Source organism: Megalops cyprinoides, chromosome 21, assembly GCF_013368585.1.
Source record: "Megalops cyprinoides isolate fMegCyp1 chromosome 21, fMegCyp1.pri, whole genome shotgun sequence".
NCBI lineage: Eukaryota > Metazoa > Chordata > Actinopteri > Elopiformes > Megalopidae > Megalops > Megalops cyprinoides.
In genome coordinates this window covers 1,832,718-1,860,252 of record NC_050603.1, presented here as the reverse complement: position 1 = coordinate 1,860,252, position 27,535 = coordinate 1,832,718, and the positions used below count along the sequence as shown (strand labels likewise).

General features: G+C 45.6%; 1 protein-coding gene across 1 annotated transcript; it reads right to left on the bottom strand.

Annotated features, from left to right (window-relative positions):
• Positions 1–64: 64 nt before the first annotated feature.
• Positions 65–23,316, bottom strand: col28a1a (collagen, type XXVIII, alpha 1a). Its single transcript, XM_036516065.1, has 34 exons — positions 23,196–23,316; positions 21,893–22,482; positions 20,532–20,591; positions 18,279–18,332; positions 18,138–18,182; positions 17,365–17,391; positions 16,600–16,644; positions 16,451–16,495; positions 15,423–15,476; positions 14,885–14,953; positions 14,078–14,146; positions 13,596–13,664; positions 13,379–13,447; positions 12,659–12,727; positions 12,230–12,298; positions 11,300–11,368; positions 10,853–10,924; positions 10,083–10,151; positions 9,632–9,703; positions 9,107–9,175; positions 8,732–8,800; positions 8,572–8,640; positions 8,125–8,193; positions 7,741–7,809; positions 6,448–6,516; positions 5,291–5,359; positions 5,117–5,197; positions 4,657–4,692; positions 4,497–4,533; positions 3,548–4,102; positions 2,998–3,152; positions 2,475–2,736; positions 1,346–1,527; positions 65–310 (listed from the first exon to the last, which is right to left on the bottom strand). The coding sequence occupies exons 1-33, from the start codon at positions 23,314–23,316 to the stop codon at positions 1,355–1,357; spliced, it is 3,519 nt and encodes a 1,172-aa protein (XP_036371958.1). The 3' UTR covers positions 65–310; positions 1,346–1,354.
• Positions 23,317–27,535: the final 4,219 nt, after the last annotated feature.

The window sequence follows — 27,535 nt, the reverse complement described above, 5'->3', positions numbered from 1 at the left end:
TGAAAATGACATTTTTGAACATTTGTATAAAATTATATAGGCTATATTTAAACAATTTGTTCCATGTTATAGATTATCTCTTTTAAAAATCATTTTCTGAGGCTATTCTGACGGTCAGCAACGCGTAGTAGTCCAGCTAAGGACTCACCCAGATATTCTGTGTCTGAAAGCCATGATGTCATTTGAATAATCAGTATGGCAGTTTTTCCACAACTTAATGCCACAGTTTTTAATACTGCAGATGTGTGTGAGATGGTATATTGTTGACTCCTGAAGTTGCAGTGTGGACCTCATGCAATATACTTCAACTCTATAAAAAACAACGAAATCAGACTGTTAAAACAGACACGACAAACAGACACACACAGAGAAAATACTACACTGAATAGAGTTGATAAAATATATAAAAATCCCCTATAAGCTTATAATAATGAGACTGTGGCAGAATGCACACAACGGAACCAAAAGGAAAACAGGGAGCAGACTTAATCAAACCTGCCACTGGACCCACACTCCACATCATCCAGTCAATTTCTGTTCTGCTGCTCTTATGATAAAAATAATAATAATAATAATCATCATCATTATCATCGTCATCGTCATCATCATCAGCAGCAGCAGCAGCTGAGCACTCCCCAGGCAGGGCAGGGTGAAGGCTAAACAAGTTTCAGCCCGTGAGCAGAGTGTTTGCGTGTGTGTGTGTGCGTTTGTGTGTGCGTTTGTGTGTGCGTTTGTGTGTGCGTGTGCGTGTGTGTGCGTGTGTGTGTGTGTGTGTGTGTGTGTGTGTGTGTGTGTGTGTGTGTGTGTGTGTGTGTTTGTCTGTGTGTGTGTGTGTGTGTGTGTCCACTGCAGGGTTCATACACTGTCTGGGACTGTAACTCACTTAACCAGAATCTCCTGTTAGTCATCTGTGTCTCCGCAGTTCTAGCAAGAGGACACCAATGAAGGCCTTACTGTATTTTACCCTCTGTTTTCATTTTCCATACACTGGAGCCCCTTAAACAAAGTTTTAAAGTTGACATAAACTAACCAACTAATGCCTGTATATTTACTTCTGGTAGTTACACAAACAGTACAAGCTTGTATATCTACTTTCCAGCTTACTCAGTTAACACAGTTAACAGTCGTGGGAGGCTCAGTCTGGACAAACAACAGCACACACTATTCCGCCTGGGCTGGGCTTTGGAAATGAGGGTCCAAGTGCTTTTATTTTTCACTCTCTAATCTAGAATGTGGAGCCAAGTGCCGCTCCACCCTGGGGGCATTCTGTAGCACCAGGAAGGGAATGAGAGCATTGGGGGCAAAGCCTGCTGGGTAGGATAGTTTTTTGTGGGCAGTTCCTTACACGGATGTGTCATGTTCGGACACAGGCAGCCACGCAGCTGGATTCAGTCTCAAACTGGTTCTGGTTCCCCTCGCAGCCTCCAAACCAGAACTGGGCGCACGAGTCCGCCACCGAATCGTAATACCACTTCACCACGTACTGTCGACACGGGCCTGGGTCCAGAACCTGCTCACATCCCACAGCTAAAAAAAAAAGGAAAAACCCACACACTGCCATCAGCGCCAGTTAGCCTTTTAATGTTTTATGATGTTCTGCGGGTCTGCCAGCTGAATGAGGGACGTCCTTCCGTGGGGCGAAGCACAGTCCCGCAGGTACATGAGCTGTTTTGCTGTGCGGCACAGAGAGACCTCGCCCCTCTTTGTTTGGTGTGTTTGGATGTGGGTGGGCTCGGCTCAGACTGGGCGTTCCCCCCCCCCTTCTCACCGGTCCAGTGGAGATAAGAACACCTCAGCCGACTGAGGCTGAAAGCTGGGGGTTAGTGCTGTAAAACCGGGTTTTCCACTGCAGTGTCAGAGAAACACAGTGCACACAGCACAGGAAATCTGACTGACACGAGCCGTAAGAATGGGGAGCAGTGTGGCCAAATGAGCCATGATCTGACCGCATGTGCAGTAATGTAACCGTATGTGCAGTAATGTAACTGTATGTGCAGTAATGTAACCACATGTGCAGTAATGTGACCGTATGTGCAGTAATGTAACCGTATGTGCAGTAATGTAACTGTATGTGCAGTAATGTAACCGTATGTGCAGTAATGTAACCGTATGTGCAGTAATGTAACCACATGTGCAGTAATGTAACCGTATGTGCAGTAATGTAACCACATACTTGTGCATTGGCATGACCACATGTCTAGTGATACAACCGCATATGCACTGATGCAGCTGAATTAGCAGTAACGTGACCTTGTGATGCATGATCTGACCATGTGTGAGGTGGTTTGACTGCATGAGCCCCAAAATATAATACATTTCCAGCTGTATGAATGGATAAAATGTGAAATAGTAACCTGTGTAAGTCGCTCTGGATAAGAGCATCTGTTAAATGACTATAATGTAATGTAATGTAACGTGCCCTGGCTAAACCAGTGAAGGTGACGGAGTCTGCGGTCCTGGGCGTGGTCGCTTACCGGGTATGAAGACTTCCTGGGTGAGGGGCGGGGCTTGGTGATCAGGGGGTGGCTGCGTCGTCTCTGGAAGGTACTGCCAGTTTGTGAAGTTGTTGGAATCCATCACCGAAGTGACAGGTGGGCGTGGCTTCAGCTGTATGACGTCTGTCAGAGTGTTGATTGATTCGTTGAAAGTGGTTTTCTCCGTCACATTGTGGTCCATGTAGAAACTAACGCCCGGCTTGGGACCTTGCGGTTGCGTGGGCCTCTCTGATGGTCCTGCCTAGGAGGGCAAACACAAAATTACTGCATAACAGGCAAACGCACAAAGATGCCCACACAGGAGACACGTGAAGACACAGTTTTATCGTCAGTGAGGCGTTTACGCAGAGCTCGTGTCCGCCGGCGCGCTCTGGCCCTGTTGGCGGGACAGAGATGGAAGCAGACACAACACGTCTGTCTTATAAAAATGCTCATTTAGCTTTTCCAAAAAGAGGGGAGAAACGGAGTCGTAGGACAGTGCAGGTTTACGCTCCTTCCTCACCTCCTTGGTGAACCTGTCGTAGTCTCCTGTGAAGGGGGGCGTGTACGTCTCTGGGGTGTAGGCGGGGCCGGCCGCGAGGAAGGACTTGTAGGTGGGGCGGAAGGGGGACCCATCCTCGTACACGCAGATCCGGCTGAGCAGCTTACTCTCCAGGGCTGACGGGAGCAAAGACAGCAGCCCTCTAAACCCTCTCCGCTCAGGAAAAATAAGCCACACAGTGCACGCCTGGGGCGGTTTGCTGGTGAAAGACTTGGTTTGTGTGCATATGAGAGAACCATTACATCACCATCACCACAAGAAGCCAGTGCAGTGCCTGTGTCAAATGCAAAAGCAACCTCATGCATGAGAGTACAAACCAACACTTTTGCATACACTGCTACTCCACTGGCCTCCACAGTAACAACATGGCACCAGCAGAAAAACAAACTAGTAAAAAAAATAAAAAGAAAGATAAGCTGGTAAAGAGGGTTCTGGTGAGGGGACACTGAGAACATCTAAGAGAGGAGTGAGTAAAAGGGCTCTCCCGGAGCCGGCAGCGGGATGCACGTACTCGGCAGGGTCATGAAGTCGTCAATGAGGTAGACGTGCTCGCGGTCGGGGTCGGAGGCGATGGCGTTCATCTCGCTCTGGAACTCGGCGTAGAGCGGGTCGCTGCGGTTCACCACACCGATCACGAACATTTCGATGCGGGCAGCGTGGGCCTCCCGCACCGCCTCCTCCAGGCCAACAGGGTCGCGTCTGTCCGCCTGTCCGTCCGTCAGCACGACGGCCACTCTGCGCACGCCGGGCCGTGACGCCTGGAAGAGCCGCGCTGCCTCCCGGATGGCGCTGCCTGTGTAGGTGCCCTCGCCCAAGTAGCCCATTTGCCGCACCGCCGCCTTCACCTCATCCTGATTGGACAGCTGCTGCAGGCTCAGCACCACCGTGGTGATGTGGCTGTAGAGGACCACGCCCACACGCGTCGCCTCGCGGCTCACCGACAGCCGGTCGATCAGCGCGTTCACAAAGTCCTTCACCAGGGCGAAGTTGTCGGGCCCCACGCTCTCCGAGCTGTCAATCACAAACACCAGCTCCAGCGGAAGCTCCCGGCAGCGTATACCACAGCCTGCCGGGGGAACCACAGCATCAGACAGCGCAGAGAAAACCACAAACCCACACCTCGGCTCCGTCTAACTAACAATACACTCTCTTTATAGCTTCCAGTATATTAATTGTTAGTCTATATTTATTATGTGTTTGCTTAGCAAACATCCTTATCCAGAGCAAATTATATTGCTTACACATTTGACACACTATTGGTTTATTAAATATTTACAAATGAATGCCAGGTTATGTGCTTTGCCTGATCTTGCTCTAGGAGTGCCCTGTCTGAGCACCAAACTGGCATGGTTTGGGTTCCAGCCCATTAACCACCATTAACAGCTTGTTAGTCTCTAAGAAGAACAAAGAAATATTGTCTGAGAGTTTCTGTAATGTAAATAAACTCATTTTAATCTTACCACAGATTTCCCTGATTATTTGGATAACCTCTTCTCTCTGTTAAGGAAGCAAATTCAAGTGTATTTATTTCTTCTGCTTCTTCACTGGGGAAAATGAGCAATGCTGAATTATATGAAATGAAATTTTGAAGATTAGTGCTGAGTATGGCACTCCACTCACTGTCAAACCTGGGTCCCCCTTCTGACCAGGCCTCCCCTGTGATTTGGAAAGAGATCTTTAAATACAGTAGTATGCATGTGTTAGTACGCCATGGACACAGTAGTAATGTGCTACTATAGCGCAGACACAGTTATAATGCTCTGTTATAATATGTTAGTATACCATGGCATCGGTCCAATAGTAATGTGTGAGTACACTATATGTGTTAGTATACCGTGGGTACAGCAGTGATGTGTTAGTGTTAGTATACTGTGGGTACAGCAGTGATGTGTTAGTATACCGTGGGTACAGCAGTGATGTGTTAGTATACTGTGGGTACATCAGTGATGTGTTTTTATACTGTGGGTACAGCAGTGATGTGTTAGTATACTGTGGGTACATCAGTGATGTGTTAGTATACTGTGGGTACAGCAGTGATGTGTTAGTATACCGTTGGTACAGCAGTGATGTGTTAGTATACCGTGGGTCCTGGTGTTCCTGCTGTCCCAGATTCTCCTTTCTCTCCTTTCTTCCCTCGGTCGCCAGCCAATCCCCTGTCTCCCTGCAGAGAGTGTGAACACCTATGATTACTAATGACATCATGATGACATTGCAGATGTTAAAAGTCATGCTGGTGACCACGACAGCCTTGTACCTTTTCGCCAGGTAAGCCTTCCCCTGGGGGGCCCCGGGGGCCAGACATGCCCTGAAACCCAGGCTCCCCCTGTGTGAAAAGATCCAACGTAGTTACACAGCAGTTACACAACGCGGTCACACAGCAGAGTTGAGTGATTCATGGCTAATCTCCTATGATTTGCAGCTACAGAACAATTCACCACAATTCTGAGAAAAGCAGTTACCTGCCAAACAGCATCTTACTGAATAAATGAGGGGGAGATTTGTACCTTTAATATAGGGAGGGAGGCTAGCTATTGTTTAGTTACCTAATCTCTGCATTTTTTTAGTTGCATTCACTTTGGCAGGGAGTGTTTGTCTGGTCTAACAGGTGCTGCAAAGCCGGTAGCTGAAAGGTAACTGTAAACCTTGCCGAAATGCCCACTGTCCTGGCATACTGTCCTGCCCCCGGGACTCCAGCAGTGTCCTGCCTGACACCATCTCCCTCTGTCAAACCGGGGCGGCAGTGCACCACAGCGGTAAGGAGCAGGACTCATTACCGCAAGGTTGCTGGTTCAGTTCCCCCCTGGGGCACTACTGCTGTACCCTTAGGCAAGATACTAAACCCAGAATTGCCTCAGTAAATATCCAGCTGTACAAATGGGTCACATGTAAAAAATTGTAAGCTATGTAAGTTGCTCTGGATAAGAGCATCTGCTAAATGCCAATAATGTAAAAGTAATGTAAAACCTAGCATGTTCACTCTTGTCAAACTGGTTCCTTTCATGTTGGATAAATGTCCTCCTTGAGTTTATATCTGATTGGTTCAGTCTTAAGACACACCTAAATCCTAATTTTTTTTCTGAGCGACACCTTGGACCATTCTCAGATCAGCAGTTTGTCAATCAGTAGTCGAGTATCACTCAGCAGCTTCTGTGAGTCTGATCAGACATCACAAGCCTGTGCCCACGTCAACAGCATTAGCGAGACTTGTATTAATAGCCCGAAAGTCATAAGTCCTTCCCTGGACTTTTTAGTGTTGTTCTGTGAGATGGGACTGAATGACATTGGTTCGGTGGCAGACGACACGATAGGGCACAGCATGTCTTATGATGCCCTAGGGCACCTACAGCCTCTTGTGTCACCCCAGATGTGACCCCAGACCATGAGTGTGACCCCATTTTCAGTGACCCGTACCTTCGGTCCCTGAATGCCCTCTCCAAGTGCGCCCTGAGATCCAGCTGGCCCAGGCTGACCCATAGAACCCTGAAAAGATGAATTTCAGTCATCAACCCCATTCAGTAGTTCTGCATTTTCAGTGTCCAGTTTTCAGACGTCAGCTGTGCGGGTCTGGCCCAGAGCCCGCAGGTGATTCAGCATCCTGGTGCGGGATGGTTAGTGAGGTACCTGTGGATGTGTGTGAGGGGGAAGCTGCTGGATCAAGGTGTGGCTTTGTGTCAGGGAGGCTCCTGGTTTTGGGAACGCCCTCTCCCTCTACGTCGTCAAATGAGGTTCGCAGAGAGGAGGAGGTGGGGAGGAATTTAATTGGCGTAAAGGCTGACGTGTTGGCATGAGGTATGCCTTTGTTTTTTTGTAGTGGGTGAGACTGGTTTTACTGGTTTCTAATGATGTTGCTAATCAGGAACTAGTTACAGTCTGAAAAACCCTCACCCACATCTAGTGTAAAGAAGTAAGTGGCAACCAAGCATGAATACATTTTCACTTTCCGTTTAACAGATTTAACCACAGGTTTAACAATCAGTGCAGGTGGCAGGAAACATTTTGCTGCAGTATTTTTTCAGCTGAAATTTAATTGGGGTGACCGAAAAGATGCCAATGTCAGTCAGCCAATCAATCAATCAATCAATCAATCAACAAATTAATCAGTAATCAGGATGGTACCCTTTGAAGGAGAGCCACCTCTTCCTCTGAGTAAATGCTAATTGTAAATTAATAAAATTGTCAAATGTGTCTCAATCATTTGTAATTATGTGCACATGTTGGCAGTTGGAAATTTATCTGCGGAGCCAGCCCAGGGCAATTTGTTTGGGTAACACTGAGTCACACTGACTAATTGAAAGGTGATTAAATACAGGTGTGGCTCACTTTGCCCCTGCTGTGGGCTTGCTTATGCTGGTTTCTTCATCGGTTTGGCTTTAAAACAAATTGTTGGCTTTTAGCATTTTGTTTTTGGCTCATTTATGAGAGAAGTGGCGGCGAGCTTGTCTACATGCCCTTTCACAGGTTTAATCTGGTGTAAAGTGCAACACAGGTAAAACATGATTGCAAAATAACAAAGAAATCAAAGACTATGAGGAAATCATGTGACAGAGAAGACTGCAATCTCTTCTTCTGACCACAGAGAGCGTGTGACCTCATCCAGAGAACACTCAGTCTGTGTGGTCCGTTACCATGGACGCTACAGAACCTTAGCTCCAGTACGGAATGTTCTGCAGGAACTGAATCAGGAGCCAGCATTGGGGTTCCCACCTTAGATCCCAACAACCCAATTCCTGGTGGCCCGGATGGTCCCGGAACGCCCGGGGGACCTCTGTCTCCCTAAACAAACACCCAAACAAACAAGCAAGAAAACACACAGAGTAATTTCTATATGTATTTGTCTTACAGCCTTTGCACCACACTGTTGCATTAAAGCACCACACTATTGTTTAAAATACTACAGTGCAGCTTTCCATTATGCATTTAATCAGTGTCATAATAGGGATTTGAGCCCATGACCTTCTGGTGAATAGCACAGGAAGTAGTTTTACAGGCTGTGTGCAAGTTCTGGTGTCATGCAGGATTTCGGTCTGATACAGACATTTTGGCGGAGGGGAATGGAGTGGGCTGAGTGACAGGTGACTGAAGCCTCACCTTATCTCCGGGTAATCCCCTTCCTTCGGGTCCCATCTCTCCTGACGGTCCTGGTAACCCAGGGAGTCCCTTAGAGTCAGCAAACATGAGGTTCTTTTAAAAAACACTCCCAGAGGCTCTCTTCCCCTAACAGTGCGCAGCACCTCCTCGGGGGAGGCAGAGAGCTCTCCTCCATATTATCATTACACTCTGTTTCGCGTGGTAAAAGAGTCTGCCTCTGTGAGTGTAGAGCTGCTCATTTCCTTCTATCTGCCTGTCTCTGTTACACAAGCTCTGCCCGGGCCTTTATGGTCATTAAAATTATTCTAAAACATATCGGTTTTCAGTTTAATACCAAGCATAAATCTCTTATATTTAGAGTAATGATAAACAATAAAATAACTGTAATTAACTAAAATAACTAATATAGTGATAATTACAATATCCCTCTCTCACACACAGACACACCTGAGGCCCAGTGTAGCCCTCCCCTTTTTCTCCCGGGGGTCCCACAGGTCCGGGGGCTCCCCTGTCCCCCTGAAACAGAGTCAGACAAACTCAGACGTCTCGCCACTTTCCCAGAAGAGTGCTGTGCATTGGGTGTGTCCCCACCGTGGGGTGGTTTTACCTTGGGCCCGGTGATCCCGACTCCTGACTCTCCCACAGGCCCAGGCAGCCCAGCTGGACCAGGGTCCCCCTGCCAATCACAGATGACTCTCTCACTCAGATGACATCGCTCAGCAGATCTGTAGACACCTTTGTCCCAGGTGACACACGCTTCACTCACATCTAACAAGTAAGTGCAGTGTACAGCTCGTGTCACACGACCACATGACTGACACACATGGTGATATTGACCTTTGAACCCCAATCAGCCGTGGTCAGGTTAACGGTGGCTCCCAGGAGAGAGAGCATCTGTCAGCAAGTGTGCTTTCCATACCTGCATCAGGCAGGTAGAGTGAAACGGAGGGGCAGGGTGCCCAGGGGGTGGACATGCGTTTACCTTTTCCCCCGGTAAGCCCCTCCCAGGTGGCCCTGCCAATCCCATCAGCCCCGGCGCTCCTGGCTCTCCCTAAACACAGAGGAGAAGCGTGACTTTTTCGCTGGTGAAAATGACACTGGGTCAGTTTCTATGGAAGCACCACAGACTGCGGCACATCGAACAGCTACGAACAGCTGACCACTGCCCCTGATGTCTGAACATGAACCTAACATAGTCCTAGCCATATCTGTGACTAAACATGAGCTTTATATTAATCTTAATGTGCAATGTGTCTGAACAGTAACATAAAGCTTAATAACCCCAGTTCCTGAACTCTGACCTTGTCCTCAACCCTAATGCTTAAACAGGACCATAACCTTCACCCAAATGGATACAAACACTCACAGTGCATCATTAATTGGTAATGAAGGACAAGCTGTGGCCATTTCAGTCTGAAATACCTGCTGGTTAACTCCACCTTTTCCTGCAGGTCATTTCAGTGTGAAATACCCAGTGCGCACCTGTCTCCAGGTGTGTTTGGCTTACCTTGGCCCCCGCTGGCCCCACAGGGCCTGCGGCCCCAGAGAGTCCCCTGAGTCCCCGATTGCCCCGGTCTCCCTGGAGACGGACACACAGGAAAACGTCAGCTTTTACTCTTTTATTTATCTTTCTTAGGGCACTTGGCGTAAACGTACTCGGATGTTTGCTGTGTGCCAGTCTCTGACGGGAGGCCAGAGGTGTGACGGGTGCTTTGAGGTAACAGTGAAAAGGTTATCGCTACATCCTTGTAACTAAAGACAAAATTCAATACAGCTGCTGATTACTCATGATGTGTTTCGAAAGCTTGGTATGCTTGGAGCAGCTGCTGGTGCAGAGCTCGGGCAGAGTGGGAAATGTTCGCCGCGCCCTGATTACAGAATGTCCCTCTGTATCACACGAACAGGGGAGGGCATTTGGGCGGGGGGGGGGCACCCCCTGCAGGGCGGGGGCGGGTCACCTTCTCCCCGGGCTCTCCTTTCCCTGGCTCTCCCTCAGGGCCACGCTGGCCTGGTAACCCCATCTCACCCTGATTTAGGAGAGGGAGAGAGGGAGAGAGGGAGAGAGAGAGAGAGAGAGAGAGAGAGAGAGAGAGAGATTATTCTATATTTTTCCATTTTGTTTATTTATTTATCCTGTATTTAACTACAAAGTCTCTTGAGGCTAAGAACCTCTTTTATAAGAGAAACCTGGCAAGAAATTCAGCAAGGTAGTGCATGACATGACAGTGTGTGCACAAGAAAATAACCATACAAGCTGTGCACAGTGAGTGAATCATACAGGTGAGAATAAGCTCTGGCCTAAATAAGCTCAGCATTGGCCTAAAAACAGTTACAGGTGCAAGATCTTCAATTCAGACAATGCTGCAGTTTAATCTAATCTAAGTATCTTTTGTAATCTAAGTATCCTTAGTGTGGATATGACAGTGACACCAATGTCTGTACCCTGCTGTGCTGTGCTCCTACGCAGCCTGGGTTTTAACCTTAAGGGAACATCATTAAGTTGCATCTGTTGTGAGTAACTGGCTGAAATGTAGGGCAGGAAAGTGCAGGTGCACAACACAAAGGCACTGACTACTGACGGTGTGTTTGAATGAGTAAAATTATTTTATCATACATGAATACACAGAAGTGTACATATACATAAAATATATGATATAATATACAATACAAAGCCGTTACATGTAGGTATAAAATATGCTGACACAATGCAATGACATCACATGTTCACCTTTTGGCCCACTGCTCCATCCTCTCCTGGGATACCTGGAATGCCAGGTGACCCGTCTGGGCCAGGCTCACCCTGGAACCAAACCCGAAATGCGTTCACTGCAGGCGTGTGACATCACATTTTCAACATGCATGACATCACCACTGAAACACACCTTTAACATAGGTGACATCACAAACACACTTCCAACATGTGACATCACACTAATGTGGGATCCCTGAGTTATAAGGTTGATTCATCCATTATCCTTCACCTGCATACCTGAAATTACTTCTGAAAACGAATTTCTACTGAATTACTAATAAGAGAGAAAAGAGAGAAATGATTTATTTCTTTAATTTAATTTTTAATTTGGGGAAATTCAGTCTGTGTCCATTAATTAGGATTTAACCCCGTTCTCCCCACGACATCCCACAGCCACCCTCATGACAGAGATTTCCTCCTTACTTTAGGCCCTGGCTCTCCGACACCCCTCTCGCCCTGTGGCCCGTTCTCACCCGGAAACCCCTGGTTGCCCTGTGGGGAAACAGAGACCAGTACTGAATCAAACAACACTCCACACTGAATCAAACAGCGCTCCACACTGAATCAAACAACACTCCACACTGAATCAAACAAGACTCCACACTGAATCAAACAACACCACACTGAATCACTCAACACTGCACACTGAATCAAACAACACTCCACACTGAATCAATCAACACTCCACACTGAATCAATCAAATAACACGGTGTAAAGAATCAAACAGCATGCTGCACTGAATGAAACAGAGTGTGCACTGAATCAAAGAACCACCAAAATGACAAAACCAGCAGGATTTTCAACATTCAATATGCCTGGAAAACATATCAGAAAACTGAACAGTCTACATAGTTTACGGAGTTATCCATTATGGCATTACCTAGGCAAACTGAAGTTGTATGAGTTTCCCTGGCTGGTATTCAGGCAGTTCAGTGTTCCAGAGACCTGTCACATCAGCAGGATAGCAACCTGTCTAAACCAATCCGATGGGTTTTCATGACATTTGTATTATAGGGCACCCCCTGGTGGATAAAGAGAGGAATGACCCAGGGTGCAGAATTCTAGTGTGTCAGAAATTCACCTGCAGAGGCTATTCAGGCCCAGCCTGTGGGAGCTTGGGGACAGAGTGAAAGTTGCGGGTTTGAATCTTAGAAGGGAACCCTTGAGCAGAACGCTTAACAGCACCATGTAAAAATTCACCTGAGTAAAGGATTTCCTGTGAAAGGCTTTCCACTTCACATTATTGAGGGGTCTGGATTTTGTTTTTTTGTGTTGGACTAAATTTGCCCATGCCTGCAGATCCGTGATAATTGTGGCTCTTCACATGCACAATGGCACAATCCCAAACTCACCTTCGGACCCATTACTCCTACACCTGGTGCCCCTCTGGGCCCTGGGGGACCCATTGGCCCCTGGTCCCCCTAAAGAGGCAGAGAAAGGAGGCACCTGGATCAAATTACGTCACAGAGAGATTATGATGTCACAATGGTCTCCTTGTATGAAATGAGCAGTATGGATATAAGTGATGAAATCATTTGCAGGCAATACTTTGACTATATGAAATCAACCAGTGATAACAGCCTGACTGTGGGATACCATATTCTGATTACATGTAATTAAATAACTTTCAGACAATGTATGAAGTGACCAGGAGACAGTAGTTTAGATGTACAAAATAAAACAATCACAAGAAATGAGTTAACAAGAAAAGACAGCCGGGTCTAACTATAGCAGTGTGTGAGAAAGTGAAACTTGATGTGTCAGGATCTGATTGGTCATGCCTTTTCTCCTTGAATCCCCATTCCTGGAAACCCCCTGAACCCTGGCTGTCCTGAAGCTCCCAGGTTTCCCTGGAGACAGACAGAGGTCAGGAGTTAAAGTTCAGAGGTCAACATTTATGAGAGTGTTTGCATCATTTTGTTTTGTGATGATTCATGAAGATGTAAGTATAGTAGTGATCATTGTAAACTGCAGGTATAGATAAAATTAATCTAGATTCTGTGATTGATCATATGTGTACAGTACCAGTCAAAAGTTTGGACACAATTTTTATTCTTTATTTTTGTTATTTTCCACATTTTAGAATAATGGTAATCTATCCTAAAATTATCTTATGTTTTAGAATCTTCAAAGTAGCCAAAAGTAGCCAAAAAGTAGCATGAACTTCACTATTTATATTTGTCTAAGAAACAAATTTCAAGCATTTAAGCATAAGTCTTAAGGTTAAAATGTCTTTGAATGCACGTTTCCCATTATCTTAATCAGGTGTGTCCAAACTTTTGAACAGTACTGTACATACATGTACTGTATGATTGTGTGAATGTGTGTGTATAATTGTGTGTGTTTGTGTGTCTGTGTGCATATCTGTTCACAGAGAGTAATGCTGTGGCTGGTGTTGAGTCCTGAGGTTGTCTCTGATTGACAGGCCGTTTCAGAGTGAATGTTCAGGCTGCTGTTCTTCAAGGCGGAGAGTCTGGGGGGGAAAGCTGCCCTCCCCATACCTTTTCACCCTTCACCCCGATTCCAGGGAGCCCCCTCTGCCCTGCGGGGCCGTCGTACCCCCGATCGCCCTGAAATACAGAGTTTACAATCAGCACTTTACACTCACTATCTTCACACACTCCTGAAAGATATTCACTTCCAGAATGTTCCAGATACACTGAATGGACCCAAACACATTTAAAACATCAGTTAGTTGTTCATTAGTTAAAGACCCACCTTAGTCCCTGGGAGTCCCTCCCCTGGAATGCCTTGGAAGCCGTGCACCCCTGCTGGTCCAGGAGGGCCCTAACACACACACACACATATATCACACACACACACACACACATATCACACACACACGTACACACAAACACACGCACACACATACACATGCGCACAATATGAAAAAATATACATAATAATTAAGAAAAGTAAGAAGTTAGACACAGATTTACAATGTGCTAAAATAACTTTCGTTTTCAGTCTCAAATTTCCTGTTTCTTTCCTCCTGTTTTTCCATGCATAAAAATTCCTCTTTTCCTGTCTTATTCTTCTTATTCTACAGGCAGTCCAGAATCTATTGTATATCTGGATTTCCTTGGTCAAAAGTCTCCTAGCTGTAGCGTCTCAGTTTGGGGTTACAGGGATTGCAGGATTCCCTGTGTGAGATATAGCGCCCTCTGTTGGATGAGAACAGCACCACAGCACAGCCTCACCGGTGGGCCGGGTTCCCCGATGCCAAGGGGACCGGTGGGCCCAGGTCTGCCTTGGTTCCCCTTATCACCCTGAAACACACGGGCCAAGCAAGGATCAGCACTTTGGCGTGTTTTGATAACATGACATTACAGCTGAAGATTGCAGACAGGCTCTGTACTCACATATTTAACAGCAATGAATTTTGGGAAAAGTTTAGAATGTGCAAATGTGTCCGGTTACAAAGTACAGAACAAACAGAGCAAAAGCCAGTATACAGTGTGTGTGTGTGTGTCTCTGAGGGTGTGTGTGTGTGTGTGTCTGTGTGTGTGTGTGTGTGTGTGTGTGTGTGTGTGTGTGTGTGTGTCTGTGTGTGTGTGTCTGTGTGTGAGGGTGGCACATTCCTATATGTAGGGTTGATTCTTACAGTCGCGACCAAAAATACATAACCGGTCTCCTAAACCAAACTTTGCCCGCGGCCATTCACTTCTGATAGCCACGGCTGTCACGTGATGCTTCCACAGCAGAGTCTCATAGCACGCATACTTTCAGAGTGTGTCTGTGAGGCCACTGAATGTATTCCTACTCCGATAGGGCAGAAATCTCCAGCAGAAACAGCCGCACTAAGCTGGCCAATCACACAGCAGGGAAGAACGTTGTGTGGGTCTAGCTGGAATGGGTCATGGCCATGATGGAATGTCACTGTGTTTTTAACCCACTGACTGCTGATGTGCAGGGCATGTAACACTTGCTTAAATTTGTAACTCAATGCACAGGGTGGTGGTTAGATCAAATTACTCAGCCTCTTTCCGACTCTCAAACCGGGTCACCTTTGGTCCAGGAAACCCGATTCCCATGTCTCCTTGTGGTCCGGGAGTTCCGGGCGGTCCACGGTCGCCCTGGAAACAATGAATGAGTCCAAACTCGTCAATCACATAACAGTGGGCAAATACTGTAGCAGCCATTTTGTGTTCATCAGTCACACACAGAAAGACAGCGGTATGATGGTGAGGGAGTCAGGCTCTTGCAACCAGTAGGTTATAGGTTCCAGTTCTGGAAACCCCACGCCTGTTCCTGTAGGTTCCGTGATACAGGACAGACTGCTAGTAAATCAGTAATACTTCCTCTCTAATAGTGAACTTTATTTGGCCTTCAGGGAAATTGAAGAGGGTCTGCTGTTCATGTTCCAAAACACATTATAGCTTTAAGCCTGAGAGTATGACATTTTTTTCTGAGCAAATATACAGCACTGATTGATTATTTTGTATGATATTAATTTTCCGTAGAGAAAAGAATGACCTTTCTGTATGAAGGGCAATCTTATCTGTCATGTATTTCTTTCACAGGCACATTGTTGGAAGCCCTTACTTTGGGTCCTGCCCGTCCCTCGGGACCATGATCGCCAGGAGGTCCGCTCGGGCCCTGAAAAAAGAGGAAGACATTCTGACAGACAGCCCGGGATGCTGGTGGAACCTTACGGAACCTCACAGAACACTAATGGCCCTAGAACAAGGTACTTAACCTTACGGCAGATGTGAAAGTCCAGTGGTGGAAATGGATACGACATGAAAAAGCAAGCTGTGTAAGTCACCCTGAATAACTGTGAGTTATTAATATGGTGCAGAGTGTCCTCCAAACTACAGAGGAATCCATGGGAACAAGGAAATATTGAGCTGATGATTCATATAGAGGTTGATATTTCTCCAAAGGCGAACTGCCCAAAATAAGACAAGCCACAGCCACTCTCGGTTATGACCTTTTCATTTTCAAAGATGTACCCTTAAAGGTTTTCAGAGCTGTTTTCAGAAAGAAGTATAGATGGTGTAACAGTCATCACTTCTCGTTTATATTTGCATTGTAGTTAACTGTAAAGAGTGAAACTGGGAGCGGGAATGAGGTTAGGTCCACACCTCCCCCCCCCCCCCCCCCTCCGAGAAGGTACATGGGAAACTCAGGTCTCCAAAGTCCAGTCACACTCAGAGATGGAGGCCACTGTCATCACTGACGCTGGGGGGGGGGGGGGGGGGGGGCGGCTGAAATTCGAGGAGCGGGGGTGTGTCTGTCCAGCCCCACCCCCCCACCGCTAATCCTATGGGACAAAGTGTGTTGCGGCTTTAAAACAATACATCGCTAGGTTCCATTCACCGCTTTAGCTACACTCTCTGGGATTGGATTTACCCATAATCCCTCCCTCACATTCCATAAGTGCATGTTCAGGAGAGCATTCAGACCGGCTGTGCGTTTCCCCGGGTTCCTTTTAAACATGCGTGTCAAACGATCGGTTTAAGGCTGTGAACCACTTTAGAGTATTCAGGAAAGCTGCCCCTGGTGGCATTTAGTGAAGGAAACCACCTGTTCCTTTAAAATCCAAAGAGATGAAAAACTGTTGCACACACCTGCTCTCCTTTGGTTCCTCGTGGGCCAAGTGGTCCATCCAGGCCCTAAAATAAATCACCACAGTAGTTGTTGTTCTTTACATCAGCGACCAATCAGAATGTACTAAAATACAGGTGATTTGTTAAACAGGAAGGAAAGGAAATGCTACCTGTTCTCCCTTCAGCCCAGGAGTTCCACACTCCCCTCTCTCCCCCTTGCAAAAAAAGATGGTGAAGAGACACACAAAACATTTCAAATAGTTTTATCACATACAATGTTTCGACAGCACTGTTGCAATCTGACCACACCTCCACTACAGCTCTGCAGCCCCTTATGGGAACAGTTCAATGAAGTCAATACGAGGCAGAGTGTCAAATTAAAACCTGACATTTCTGACTTAATCTAATCAACAACTAAATGTATCAATTATTGCCTTTTGTAGGTGTGCAATTTTATACCAACATTGTCGGATAATGAACATGCATTCACAAATCCTGTGTGAAGGTGTTGCGATACATGTGGACGGCATTCCTGGGCTCGAACCCAGGCTGTGGGACTCTGTGGGAGCCTGTACTTGGAATGAGGGTCTTGACTGGCTGAGCCACTGGGGAGCCTCTGTTGTGTTTTGATTAACTGTAAACATTCACTGCATTAAACTACAGCTCACACATGCACTCTAATGAACTACGCTACTGTCAGGAGTTACCTATATAAGCATCAACTGCATAAAGCGTTCAAAAACACACTGACAGAATCATTCCTACATTAATGCTGTTGAAATCTACACATCAGAATTTGTACATTAGCAAATACTGTGTTTCATGTTATTAATTTTATTTTAAATAATGAAGGATTATACAAAAATACTGTACATTCAGATGCATCTTGTTGATGCACACATGCACTCAAATAAACTAATAAACACACTTCTCACCCTGTCCCCTTTGACACCCGATCGGCCCTGTGGAGGATGACCAGTTTGGAGGAAAAAACACATAAAACATAAATGCAGGAATTTATTCACACTTTTGTCACCTGCCTGATTAATGATTAACACTAGCAGTAATTATGGGCAGAGTTTTCCTCTCTGTATTTTCTGTATCTGCTTCTAAAAAGGCTTCATATTAAAACATTTGTACCTCTGAGCCTTTTGCACTTAAAAATGGTTTTAACCATTCGCTTATGTAACTTACCAATACTAAACTCAGACAAAATAAATTGGCTATCTGAATTATTGATATTATTGTTATTGCTTTTAAATTTAATTTCATATTCAGTCTCATCTAGTCATTACATTAGCTTGACCTGAAATGGATTTATCTATCTTTATTTTATCATTATGTGTTAACTTCACTATAATAAATACAATGATGTAATACAGAGAGCAAATTCCAACAATAAAAATGCTTAATCACTGGATCAATTGTTTGACTGTAAGTTTACAGTCAGATAATAACCTATGGAGGTTGTTTATTAAAGGGACAATCCAGCTGACTGGATGGTTGAAGAAATGGTAACTTGATCCATTGATTAACAACATCAAAATTAAGATTAAATACGCCTCTGTGTTCCGGAGAGTTATGGAACCTTGGCCGTATGAAAAAATCATATGCATTCCGGTCGTGAGAGAGACTGCAGTCCTGCACACAGTGGCTGGGTACACAGACTGTAGACACCTGCACCTGAGCACAGGTGAGAGAGCTCTACCTCGACACCTTCAGCTCCCGGATGTCCGTTGATCCCAGGTTCTCCCTACCAGAACATAGGAGAAGAGGTCTCCATGACAACACGGACTCATGGAGTGTTATCAATAGACGTGATTATCGATTATCGGTCAGAACAACTTACCATCGATCCCTTCAGACCGGGCGGCCCCTGGGGTCCAGGATCCCCCTTTGTTCCCTAGATGATAGAAGGTCATTTACAACTTTAAAAGCATGCATAAAGATTCAGGAATTCAAAATTAGTCCCATCAGTAATGTGCCACAAATAATTAAAGGAATGCTATCTATACACTAGAAAGAGTACGAAAAATAGCTCTGTGATGGGGGAGAATTCTGATAGAGGTATTATTTGGAAGTTGCTCTGGGTAAGACGTCTGCTAAATGACATAATGTAATGTGATGTATTATATTTTTATGTTTTATGTTTTTTGCAATGAATGGAAGTATCTGAATTATGCTGTATCATCACCTAAATGATATTTTAAAATCACCATCCAATTTGCAGAATAAATTAAGGAAAATAGAATTATGCGGTCAGTTTAGGTGGAACTAATTTACTAATTTACTTAATTAAGTTTGTAATTACATAAAGAGAAAGAAGGCTTGACTCTTTCTGAAACCTTGATGAGACTGTCAGTCAAAGTGTACATTTTTGGGGCTGTGTTTCCCCTCAGAATTGAGCCTGTAACCCGCCTGGGTTTGGGGGAGGTGGTGGTGAGCCCACACTGGCTCTTGCCCTCAATTCTCAGCTCAGAGTCACCTCATAATCCCTGCGTTTGCCTGCTGATCCTCACTTTGACCTTTGCTTTCAGTGAAGCGCCCCCTGGTACACGGCATGTATTCTTTAAAAATGTGTCTGTGAAAATAACGCTTTTCTCTGTAACTGGCAAGGGAAGAGGAGGCCTGCCACAGGTGCGTTGTGGGAAACTGCCCTTTGCCAACCCTTGACCCCGCTCTGTCTGAGTCTCCTTTCAGGTCCTGCATCCGGTGACCACGTGAGGCAGAGATCAAAAACAGCGAGAGCCGGAGGAGAGTTGGCTTTTGTGCTCCCATCAGCAGCCTGTAATAACACACTCCAAGCTCCTGATCACAGCTGCGTTTTCTCACACTGAGTCCTGCGGCAGAGAGGTCGACCATGACCAGGCTGTGCCTGTTCAAAACCTCTGCTGGCGTTCAGAGGAGTTCATCTCACTGGTCCCTTAAGCATAAGAAAAATCCACCCTTGAATTTTGAGAAAAAACAGGGGTAAGAAGTTGTTTTTTTTCTTTAAAATTTAAAATTCCTTGGAAAACTAATCAGAAGGTCTTATGTTAAGATAACCAACAGCTACAGTAATGTAATGGGGCTTTGGGTTTAGTGGTTTGCGGTGTAATGCTTTAATCTCTGATGGCTGTTTTTAACACAGCTGATCTACTGATGGGAATTTGAGGTGCTCTCACTCCCCTACATGCAACTAATTAATATTTGAATAATTATATGGGGAACTCTCTCATCCAGAGAGACCAACAAAGCCATCCCAGTAAGACAAATACAGTGCATATCATTAGAGCTGGAGGGGGCGGTCCCGAGTGGCTCAGTCAGCAAGGCCTTCGCTTTCAGTGCAGGCTGAGCCCTATGGCCTGCGGTGGAAAATGGCCTTGTCATTGGCCAGCCATAATCGGGATCGGGATCTCACAGCAGTGGAACAAACTGGCTTCATTCAGCCAGTGACGGGAGGGGGGGGGGGGGGGGGGGGGGGTCGCTCCACCCTGTGATTCTTCACGCAACTGCAAGTTGCTTGAATTGACATCAGTGGAATATCCAGTACCTATCCTCTAATGAGCGCCCGCTCCACTGCGGCACTCTCTGTGACTGGTGAGAGTAAAAGGCATCAGGTGTGGGCGAGTGCTGTACTGAGATCAGTGGTGAGGCCAGCCTAGTGCACAATCTGCTATTCTACAGACAGGTTGCGATACGGGGGAAAATAAGAGCTGCGAGAACAAGACAACAAGTAGCTCTTCTGCTGTGGTGCTTCCCAGCAGTACAGACGTCTGGCTCATTCCAGCGCTTAAGCCTTTTGAGCCCTTTTCTGTGGCACTGTAGAGGTATTATCACTTTGGTGCTGATTCATACAGCGACTCCAGCTGTTGCTGCTGAAGCTGTGATAATCGGAGGGCTTAGTCTCTGCTTCCAGCACGGCACAGGTTTTCACAGCACAGAGTTCAGGTGTAGTTTCTGCACAGGCCGCTGTTCCCGAGGCCTTTAACATGCACTTAGGCACCTTTGTTTTGCAGGCTGTTCTGGATAAAAACCTCTATCAAAGGAATAAATGTAACTGTGAATGTAGCACATGAGATAAGGCAAAGGTTTACACAGGTAGGCGCCCAGGTGTACTTACAGGGCCGCCTGCAGGGCCTCTCTCCCCTTTTTCACAGAAGCACGTTTTTGGTTGTGGACACTGAAACAGAGGAACACAAAGTGAGGAGCCGCTGCTGCGGACAGGCCTGGTTAGTGTGCTGCACCGGCGGCCATGTGTAAATCTGCTGCCAATCCACTTTCTGTAGGCTTCTGAGGATAGACAATCCAGTTTGTTTAACAGCCTGTTTAGAATCCCAAATTTTCATGATACACCAATGGCTGGATAATCATTAGGTACTGTACTAAATTCAGGATATATTATTAGGACTATCAGAGATGAGCAGACATCAAAAATTGTGAAACTGATGAAAAATGCAATTAATGGTAAAATCTACAAATTATTTCTTTTTTCAGACATGCACGTCTCTGCTTAGTGTAGAATATTTACTAAAAGTATGTGCATTGTAATGCGTATTATACAATTTATGGATATAATATTATATAGAAATACAATACATTACAAATATATTATGTTTTACAATATGTTACTCAGTCTTTCTCATGGGGAAGCCTTCATTAATGAGGCACTGATCTCCTTAATCATCACTTACGAAGCAAAACTTTCAGAGAGCATCATGGGAGGTGAAGTCCAGAGGTTCGGATTTCAGAGTGCGTTTGAATAGCTCTGGACTCCACGTCCCATCAGCTCCTACACTTTGTATTGGGGTTTCTATGACACCGTAGGAAGTTGTTCATGATCATTGATTCAGATACAGATATACTTACCCCTTCACTGGCAACCTTACTCTGAAAGAAAAGAGAGGGAGAAGTTACTTAAATCGTGTGCTTACCGCAACACTGATTTACATGAGATGTAACCATGTCATGAGGCAGCAGATGTTAGAGGTAACAGATGGTCATAGGTTTGAATCCTCGGTTGTAATGTTGAGTAAATCTACAGTAAATGTAAAGTTTAGGTTGTGTAACCCTGGTGAGAGCAGACAGTTGAGGAGCTGTGGAGTAACAGTTTAGGTGGTCTGGATTTAAATCCTGGTCAGGGTAAACTGCTGTTTAGCAGTTAATATTGATCACTTTCATAATCCATTTACATTTATTTATTTGGCAAATGCTTTTATCCAACGTGACTTACAAGTGAGGCAGAGTACAACACAAATCATCATAATAATCTTTGAAAGGTAAAGACTGACCACTTTTAAAGAATATTTAATACTGGCTTGAAATACTCGTAAATAATAAGAGCAAAGTGTAGGAATCATGCAGGTCAGAGACATACAGTCCAGGAGTCTAATGATCTAAATGTGAGGCTCAAACCCCTGCTAAGATTGTAGCGATCGCCCCAGCAGGTCCCATGTGGCTCCACCTCCTCCTGAATGTGTATACGCCGTGGTCAGCGCACGCCCTCACCAGCTCATTGTACAGCTTGTCGTCCAGCAGGCTGTCGGTTAGGCTGAGCACGTGTGTGTGGGCGGGGGGGCTGACGATGGCGCGCAGCCTGGCGCTGTTGGGCGGCTCGCGCGCCCGCTCCGACAGCCCGACGGCAAACAGCCACACGTTCTGGCCCCGGGCCTCGGCGGCGGCGGCGGCGGCGCTCGGGCTGCGCGGGTGATCCGCCCCGTCCGTCATCAGCAGCGCCACCCGCAGGCTGCCCGGCTCCGTCTCGCGCACGAACATCCGTGTGGCGTTGCCCAGCGCGTAGGCGGAGTAGGTGCCATGGCCGATGAAGGCCATGCGGCCCAGCCGGCTCTGGAAGGCGTGCAGGTCCTGCCAGTCCTGGAAGCTGTTCTCCACGGAGACGGAGCTGCTGTACTGCAGAGCGGCCAGCCGCGTGCGCAGCCGCCAGCCCTGCAGCTGCATCTGCATCAGCCGCTGAGAGAAGCGTCGCACAAAGCCCTGCTGCTGCTGGAACAGCCCCAGCTTGGCCGTCTCCGAGCCGTCCAGCAGGAAGGCCACCTCCAGGGGGCACACCAGGCCTGCGGGCCCATAAAGACAGACCAATCAGAACACTTTCCTGATAATTCCACAACACTGTGATTCAGATTATCACTGATGCACACAGGGTAGCTCCACCCAATCAGGCGCTCGTGAACTTTCATGCCCCTGTCGCCCATAATCAGGTCCTTGCAGGACATGTGCTGTACGGTCATTCATCCCAGCTCCTACCACCAATGAACGGAGGGGGGAAATATTCCCCCTGAGCAAGGAACCAGAATCAAAGCTGAAAAACAGTTTTTATGAAATGTAATTCCACTGACACTAACAGTTGGATTCAGTAGTCGCAGATGGGCACTAACACTATGACATCAAAGCTCACTTGTGAGTAAGTAACGTACTATTTGACAATGAATAGCAACTTTACAATACATTTGAATGATATGTTTTACAATGTATGCATGACATTTCATATATGAACACATACATAAGTAATATTTTTCTTTGATCAAGTATACTAATTATGAGTATGCGGCCTATTTTAACATAAGAATACAATTTTTTGCTATTCTGTGTGTCGCTTTTGTCATAATGAAGTATTTTCTCTACAGATGCCTTTGTCTAAAGCGACTGCCATACCTCTTGTTTTTGTACAGGATCATCCATTTATACAACTGAACATTCCTCAAGACTGTAGCAGCTGTGGGATGTGAACCTGCACCCTACAGGTAACACTCCCTTTGGATCCTCTCACCTTTCGGATCCTCCTGAATGACGAGGTTGCTCTCTCGCTGCGTCTTCCTCCTCTTGCTCTGGCCTGGGGCGCCTTGTGATAGTGCCAGCAGCACAAAGCACAGAGCCACGCCTTTACCCATAATGCCCTGCTCCTCCGGCCGTCCACCCTGGAAGCAAATGGGTGGAGTCACTGCGGCTTTTTCCCATAATTCAACAATGATTTGCCACCAATGCAGACACAGTGCCAGGAGAAAATACTGAGAGGTGCACCTGCAATCTACAGGTGGGCACAAAGCGTTATATCGTATAAAAAATACGAAATAGTAAGGAGACAATTGGGGGTGCACTGAGGTCCATCTGGGGTGCAATGCACCCCTACGCACCCTCATAGCAGTGGCCCTGCACCGATGACCCAGGAAGGGAATTAAAAATGACCTGGAACAGGAAGTGTTGATAGGGGTCAGGCAGCTGCTTATCCTTTACTAAGCACAGCCAGAAACCCAGGTCATATGAGACTGTAATAACTCCTTTGTACACTGGATATTCATAACTCAAATGCAATCAAAAAGACTCAGATGCAGGCAACCTGTGGGCTGTCAGAGCTGTGGGGCATGAAGTAAGGGTGAAGGGAAAATAATATCCACTAAAACTGGATTAATGCTGTGACTTGCTCTGCCTTTGTTGCCTGAGAATTGTTAAATGCTATTGCAACATAGACACGCGTGAGGGCGCTCTTGAGCCACGAGTGTTTGGTTACCCCGTAACGTCGAAATGGATGGAAACGCCTTTCCATCACCTCCCCTTCACATGGATGGGCCAGGACAATTACGGACACTTCTCAATTTAATAAACGAATCAGGGATAAACATTTCAGAAACATTTTTCATAGCTGATTGATTGACAAAAACACTAGTACGTCTGGAGGCTCTGGGTCAGGCTGCCCACCCTGCTCCAAACAGAAATAATCGAAATCGATATAGATAGAGATGTAGCTGTACATGTGTTCATTTCAGTATTAAATGTTTTTCTAGGCACCACGTTTCAACATTAAACGCATATGTCGATGACCTTAAACTGAGCTGGTATTTTTTACCCAGGGCCAAGCGTTTCTAAACGTTCAACCATAAATAGCCACCAGGGGGAGTTTCAAGATCTTGTTTCAAGAGAATCCAAACGAATTTACCATCTGGCAAATTAGGGCCGTGCATTTAAATTCAGCCCACAGAGTAAATGTCCTCCAAAAAGGTTTGATTGCTCGATCTCGATTTGATTGTTTCGATTGTTATTTGATAATTCGATTGTTATTATAAATCATGCAAGCACACGTTATTAATTGCAACATCATTGTGCTAAATGATCTTAAGCAATAGAGACAATATCAATTCACACTAACGTACTAACCTAATTCAAAATAAAACATGTTTATGCAAAACAGTCGAGACCAGTTTTGAGAATGTAAGATCCCAGGTCAAAATAACAGATGTTTCCTAAATGATAACAACTCTCCAGGCTGAAAATGTAGAATACTACACACTAACACGGTCTGTTGCATGAAATCACTTTGCCTTCATTCATCGCGTCAGATGAAAGATGATCAGGGAGGGGTTTTTTATTCAATATCCTGCCTTAGAATAATATTCGAATGCCTAATTGTTCCGAATCAATGAGAAGATTTTGTAAGACAGCAAATACCAAGGCAACAACTTATACTGTAGTACAGTAGCAAATTCAGTACCCACAGCCATCGATAGAGCAGCACTCCACACTGTGAGAGTTCTCCCTAATCAGAGCCAACGCTCGGAGCGTTCAATTGCCTGCCGTGTGCGCCAGCGAGAAGCCAAAGGCTACGCATTACTGAACGTTCTAGCCCTCAGATGTGGAAATCTCTTGTTTCCTCGTCCCGATAATCAAAATATCGGGGTTGCACGACACTCTCCCCTCCCACTTACTTAACACATTTAAATGGAAAAAAAGAATATATCTGGACACAGCAGTGACTGAGTCCAGCGCATTGCCAGAGCTCCTGAATATTATCACAATATCATTAACCACGCGTTTCAGTTGCGCATTGATTAAATACGGTTTATTGACCGATTAATTGATAACCTGGGGTAGGTTCATAGTGTATCGACAGTATATTCTGTAAAATACAGGATGTGATGATCTCTGCGTAGAACGCAGAATTAAATACAACCATGCAGTGAAAATTAAGGCTACAGTGTATAGCACGCCGAAAAGGTAGGCAGGAATAGGTCCACGTGTATCTAATAAGTTCACACAAAGTTGCGAAAATATTCTGAAATTTTACAACTATCATTCTACCATCCATTTAGCCTCCTATGACTTGCCTGTACAGGTAAATGGACCAAACCAATTATTGAACAGGACGTCCTTTCAAATACATTAAATCTTACCTGGATTTTCATTTAAAGACAGTCAACGTCTTAAGCCGTCTTCTCATCTGGCCTAAATAACATATTTCACCGCACAAATCAGCGTTCTGCGGAGCAGCCCTCCCCGAGCCGAAAGAGACAGAAACAGAACTTCCACCAACTTTTCCCGCAAAGAGGGCTGCGCCCCCAATTCTGAATATTAATGAGGCCCCTCTACCTTTTTGAATGTCTGATACAGAAACCACGAACTCTCACGATGTCGTCGTTTTTTTTTCTTAACAAAATCAACTTTATTTTCAAAGGATTGTTTTAATGGGCAGGATACAATCATTAGTTTTAGTCATATTTTACATACAATCAAAATTTGTTGTATCATTCATATACCGAGTAAGCTGTAATAATTTAGGATGTTACCTCATAAACCAAATGTTTTTGTTTTATAATCGTACATTGTATTCTATGAGTAGGCTTATTAATACATAAATTAGTCATTATTGGTCGGACGATGGCAAATGTTCTGAGTGATATTAAATTAAATTGACATTTCGTCTTTCATCATTATTTCGTGTTAAACACAAGCCTATTTTTTACAGTCTTAGTGGGTGTTACAAATTGTAAATAAACCTTTATCAAACCTTTTATATATTCACCTGATGCTTGTAGCAAATACGTGGCCATTTTAAACTAGGCTTTATAAAAATCTGGGGTGTAACCTATACGCATCGGAAACGGGCGATCAGTCGCCTCAATTTGCTGTAAATGCATCACACCTCTGTGGTACAGAAATTCTAATAAACGACCCTGCCCTCCTAGCGTATTAAGAGTGATTAGAAGACTTTATGGACGCCTTCACCACTGTCTTCTCACGCATTCCTGCTTCATAATAAACCAGCACCTGCCCGCCGGCTTTAAACCGTCTGTCACTCTGGCCTGGGTTTCGTCCTGGGGTATTTCTCCCAAGAGTTGGCGGCTCATTTTGAACTCCTACTGACTCTGCCGAGTGGCTCTGGTTAGTGTTCACTTCTAATGAGTACCATCTTAAATATGTAAGAACCGGACGAAAAGAGGGTACCGAGCACCCGGTGAGGGGGTTCACTTCTGCGCGGGTGACCATTCGAATCGGACGCAAATCACCGTTAACAATGAAACACACACGGGGAGATATGGACTTTGATAACACTTTTTGTTCTGTGAAATACAGATTGATTACAGCCGATCCATGCGAGGAGCTGCCCCCATGTTGACATGGCGGGACCCGCACCTTTCATCTGGAATCGGTTTCCATTTCACCTCTGGGCAGGGAAAGACACCGTAAATACGATGTCCCATGCACGTCATACGGTTCAGCCAGTCTTTAAAGGGTTAAACCTTTGTAATATAAATAATAATGACAGACCCCAACAATTATATGTTTATCTCCAACGCCCTCCATAAAAAGAAGAGTTAAATACCGTTCCTTTCAACAAGAAAAAACACGGCCAGGTCAAAAAGTAACGAGGATACTCATGTTTGACTTATGGATAGCGCCAGGTAAGACACAGTCCGGGTAAAACATCTAGCTCCAGGGTACCGGTTTAAATATCTGTGAGAAAGCAGGGACAGGAGATGAATGGTTAGAATGCTTTGTAAATACCCCTGACTAATGGCTTGTGAGTTATATAGTGCGGTTTGGGATATCGGAGGAACACAGGCGATCGGGCTTCGAACGAGCGTGTGCCCTTGCGCAACCTCCTTTTGAAAGAACACCGTAAAAACAGCGATGCTCTCCATAACTCACCGGAGCGAGTCCGATAAGGTCTCGGTCCCATGCTCTGACACAAATCAAACGCGTCAGGAAGTGAGGCCGGGAACGGACCTGAAGACCCGGAGTGCGCTTTTTTACTATCACCGACGCGGACGAGTCAATCACGGAACTCCACTGGGTGGATGTATCAAAGGGATGTTTTACGAGGGGGCCCCCCGACAT

Coding starts and splice junctions, on each gene's coding strand:
- col28a1a (XM_036516065.1), bottom strand. CDS start 23,316: ATGGGTAAAGGCGTGGCTCTGTGCTTTGTGCTGCTGGCACTATCACAA. Junction 16,645..17,364: donor CGGGTGTCAAAGGGGACAGG/GTGAGAAGTGTG, acceptor TTTTTTTGCAAG/GGGGAGAGAGGGGAGTGTGG. Junction 2,737..2,997: donor ACGACAGGTTCACCAAGGAG/GTGAGGAAGGAG, acceptor TTGCCCTCCTAG/GCAGGACCATCAGAGAGGCC.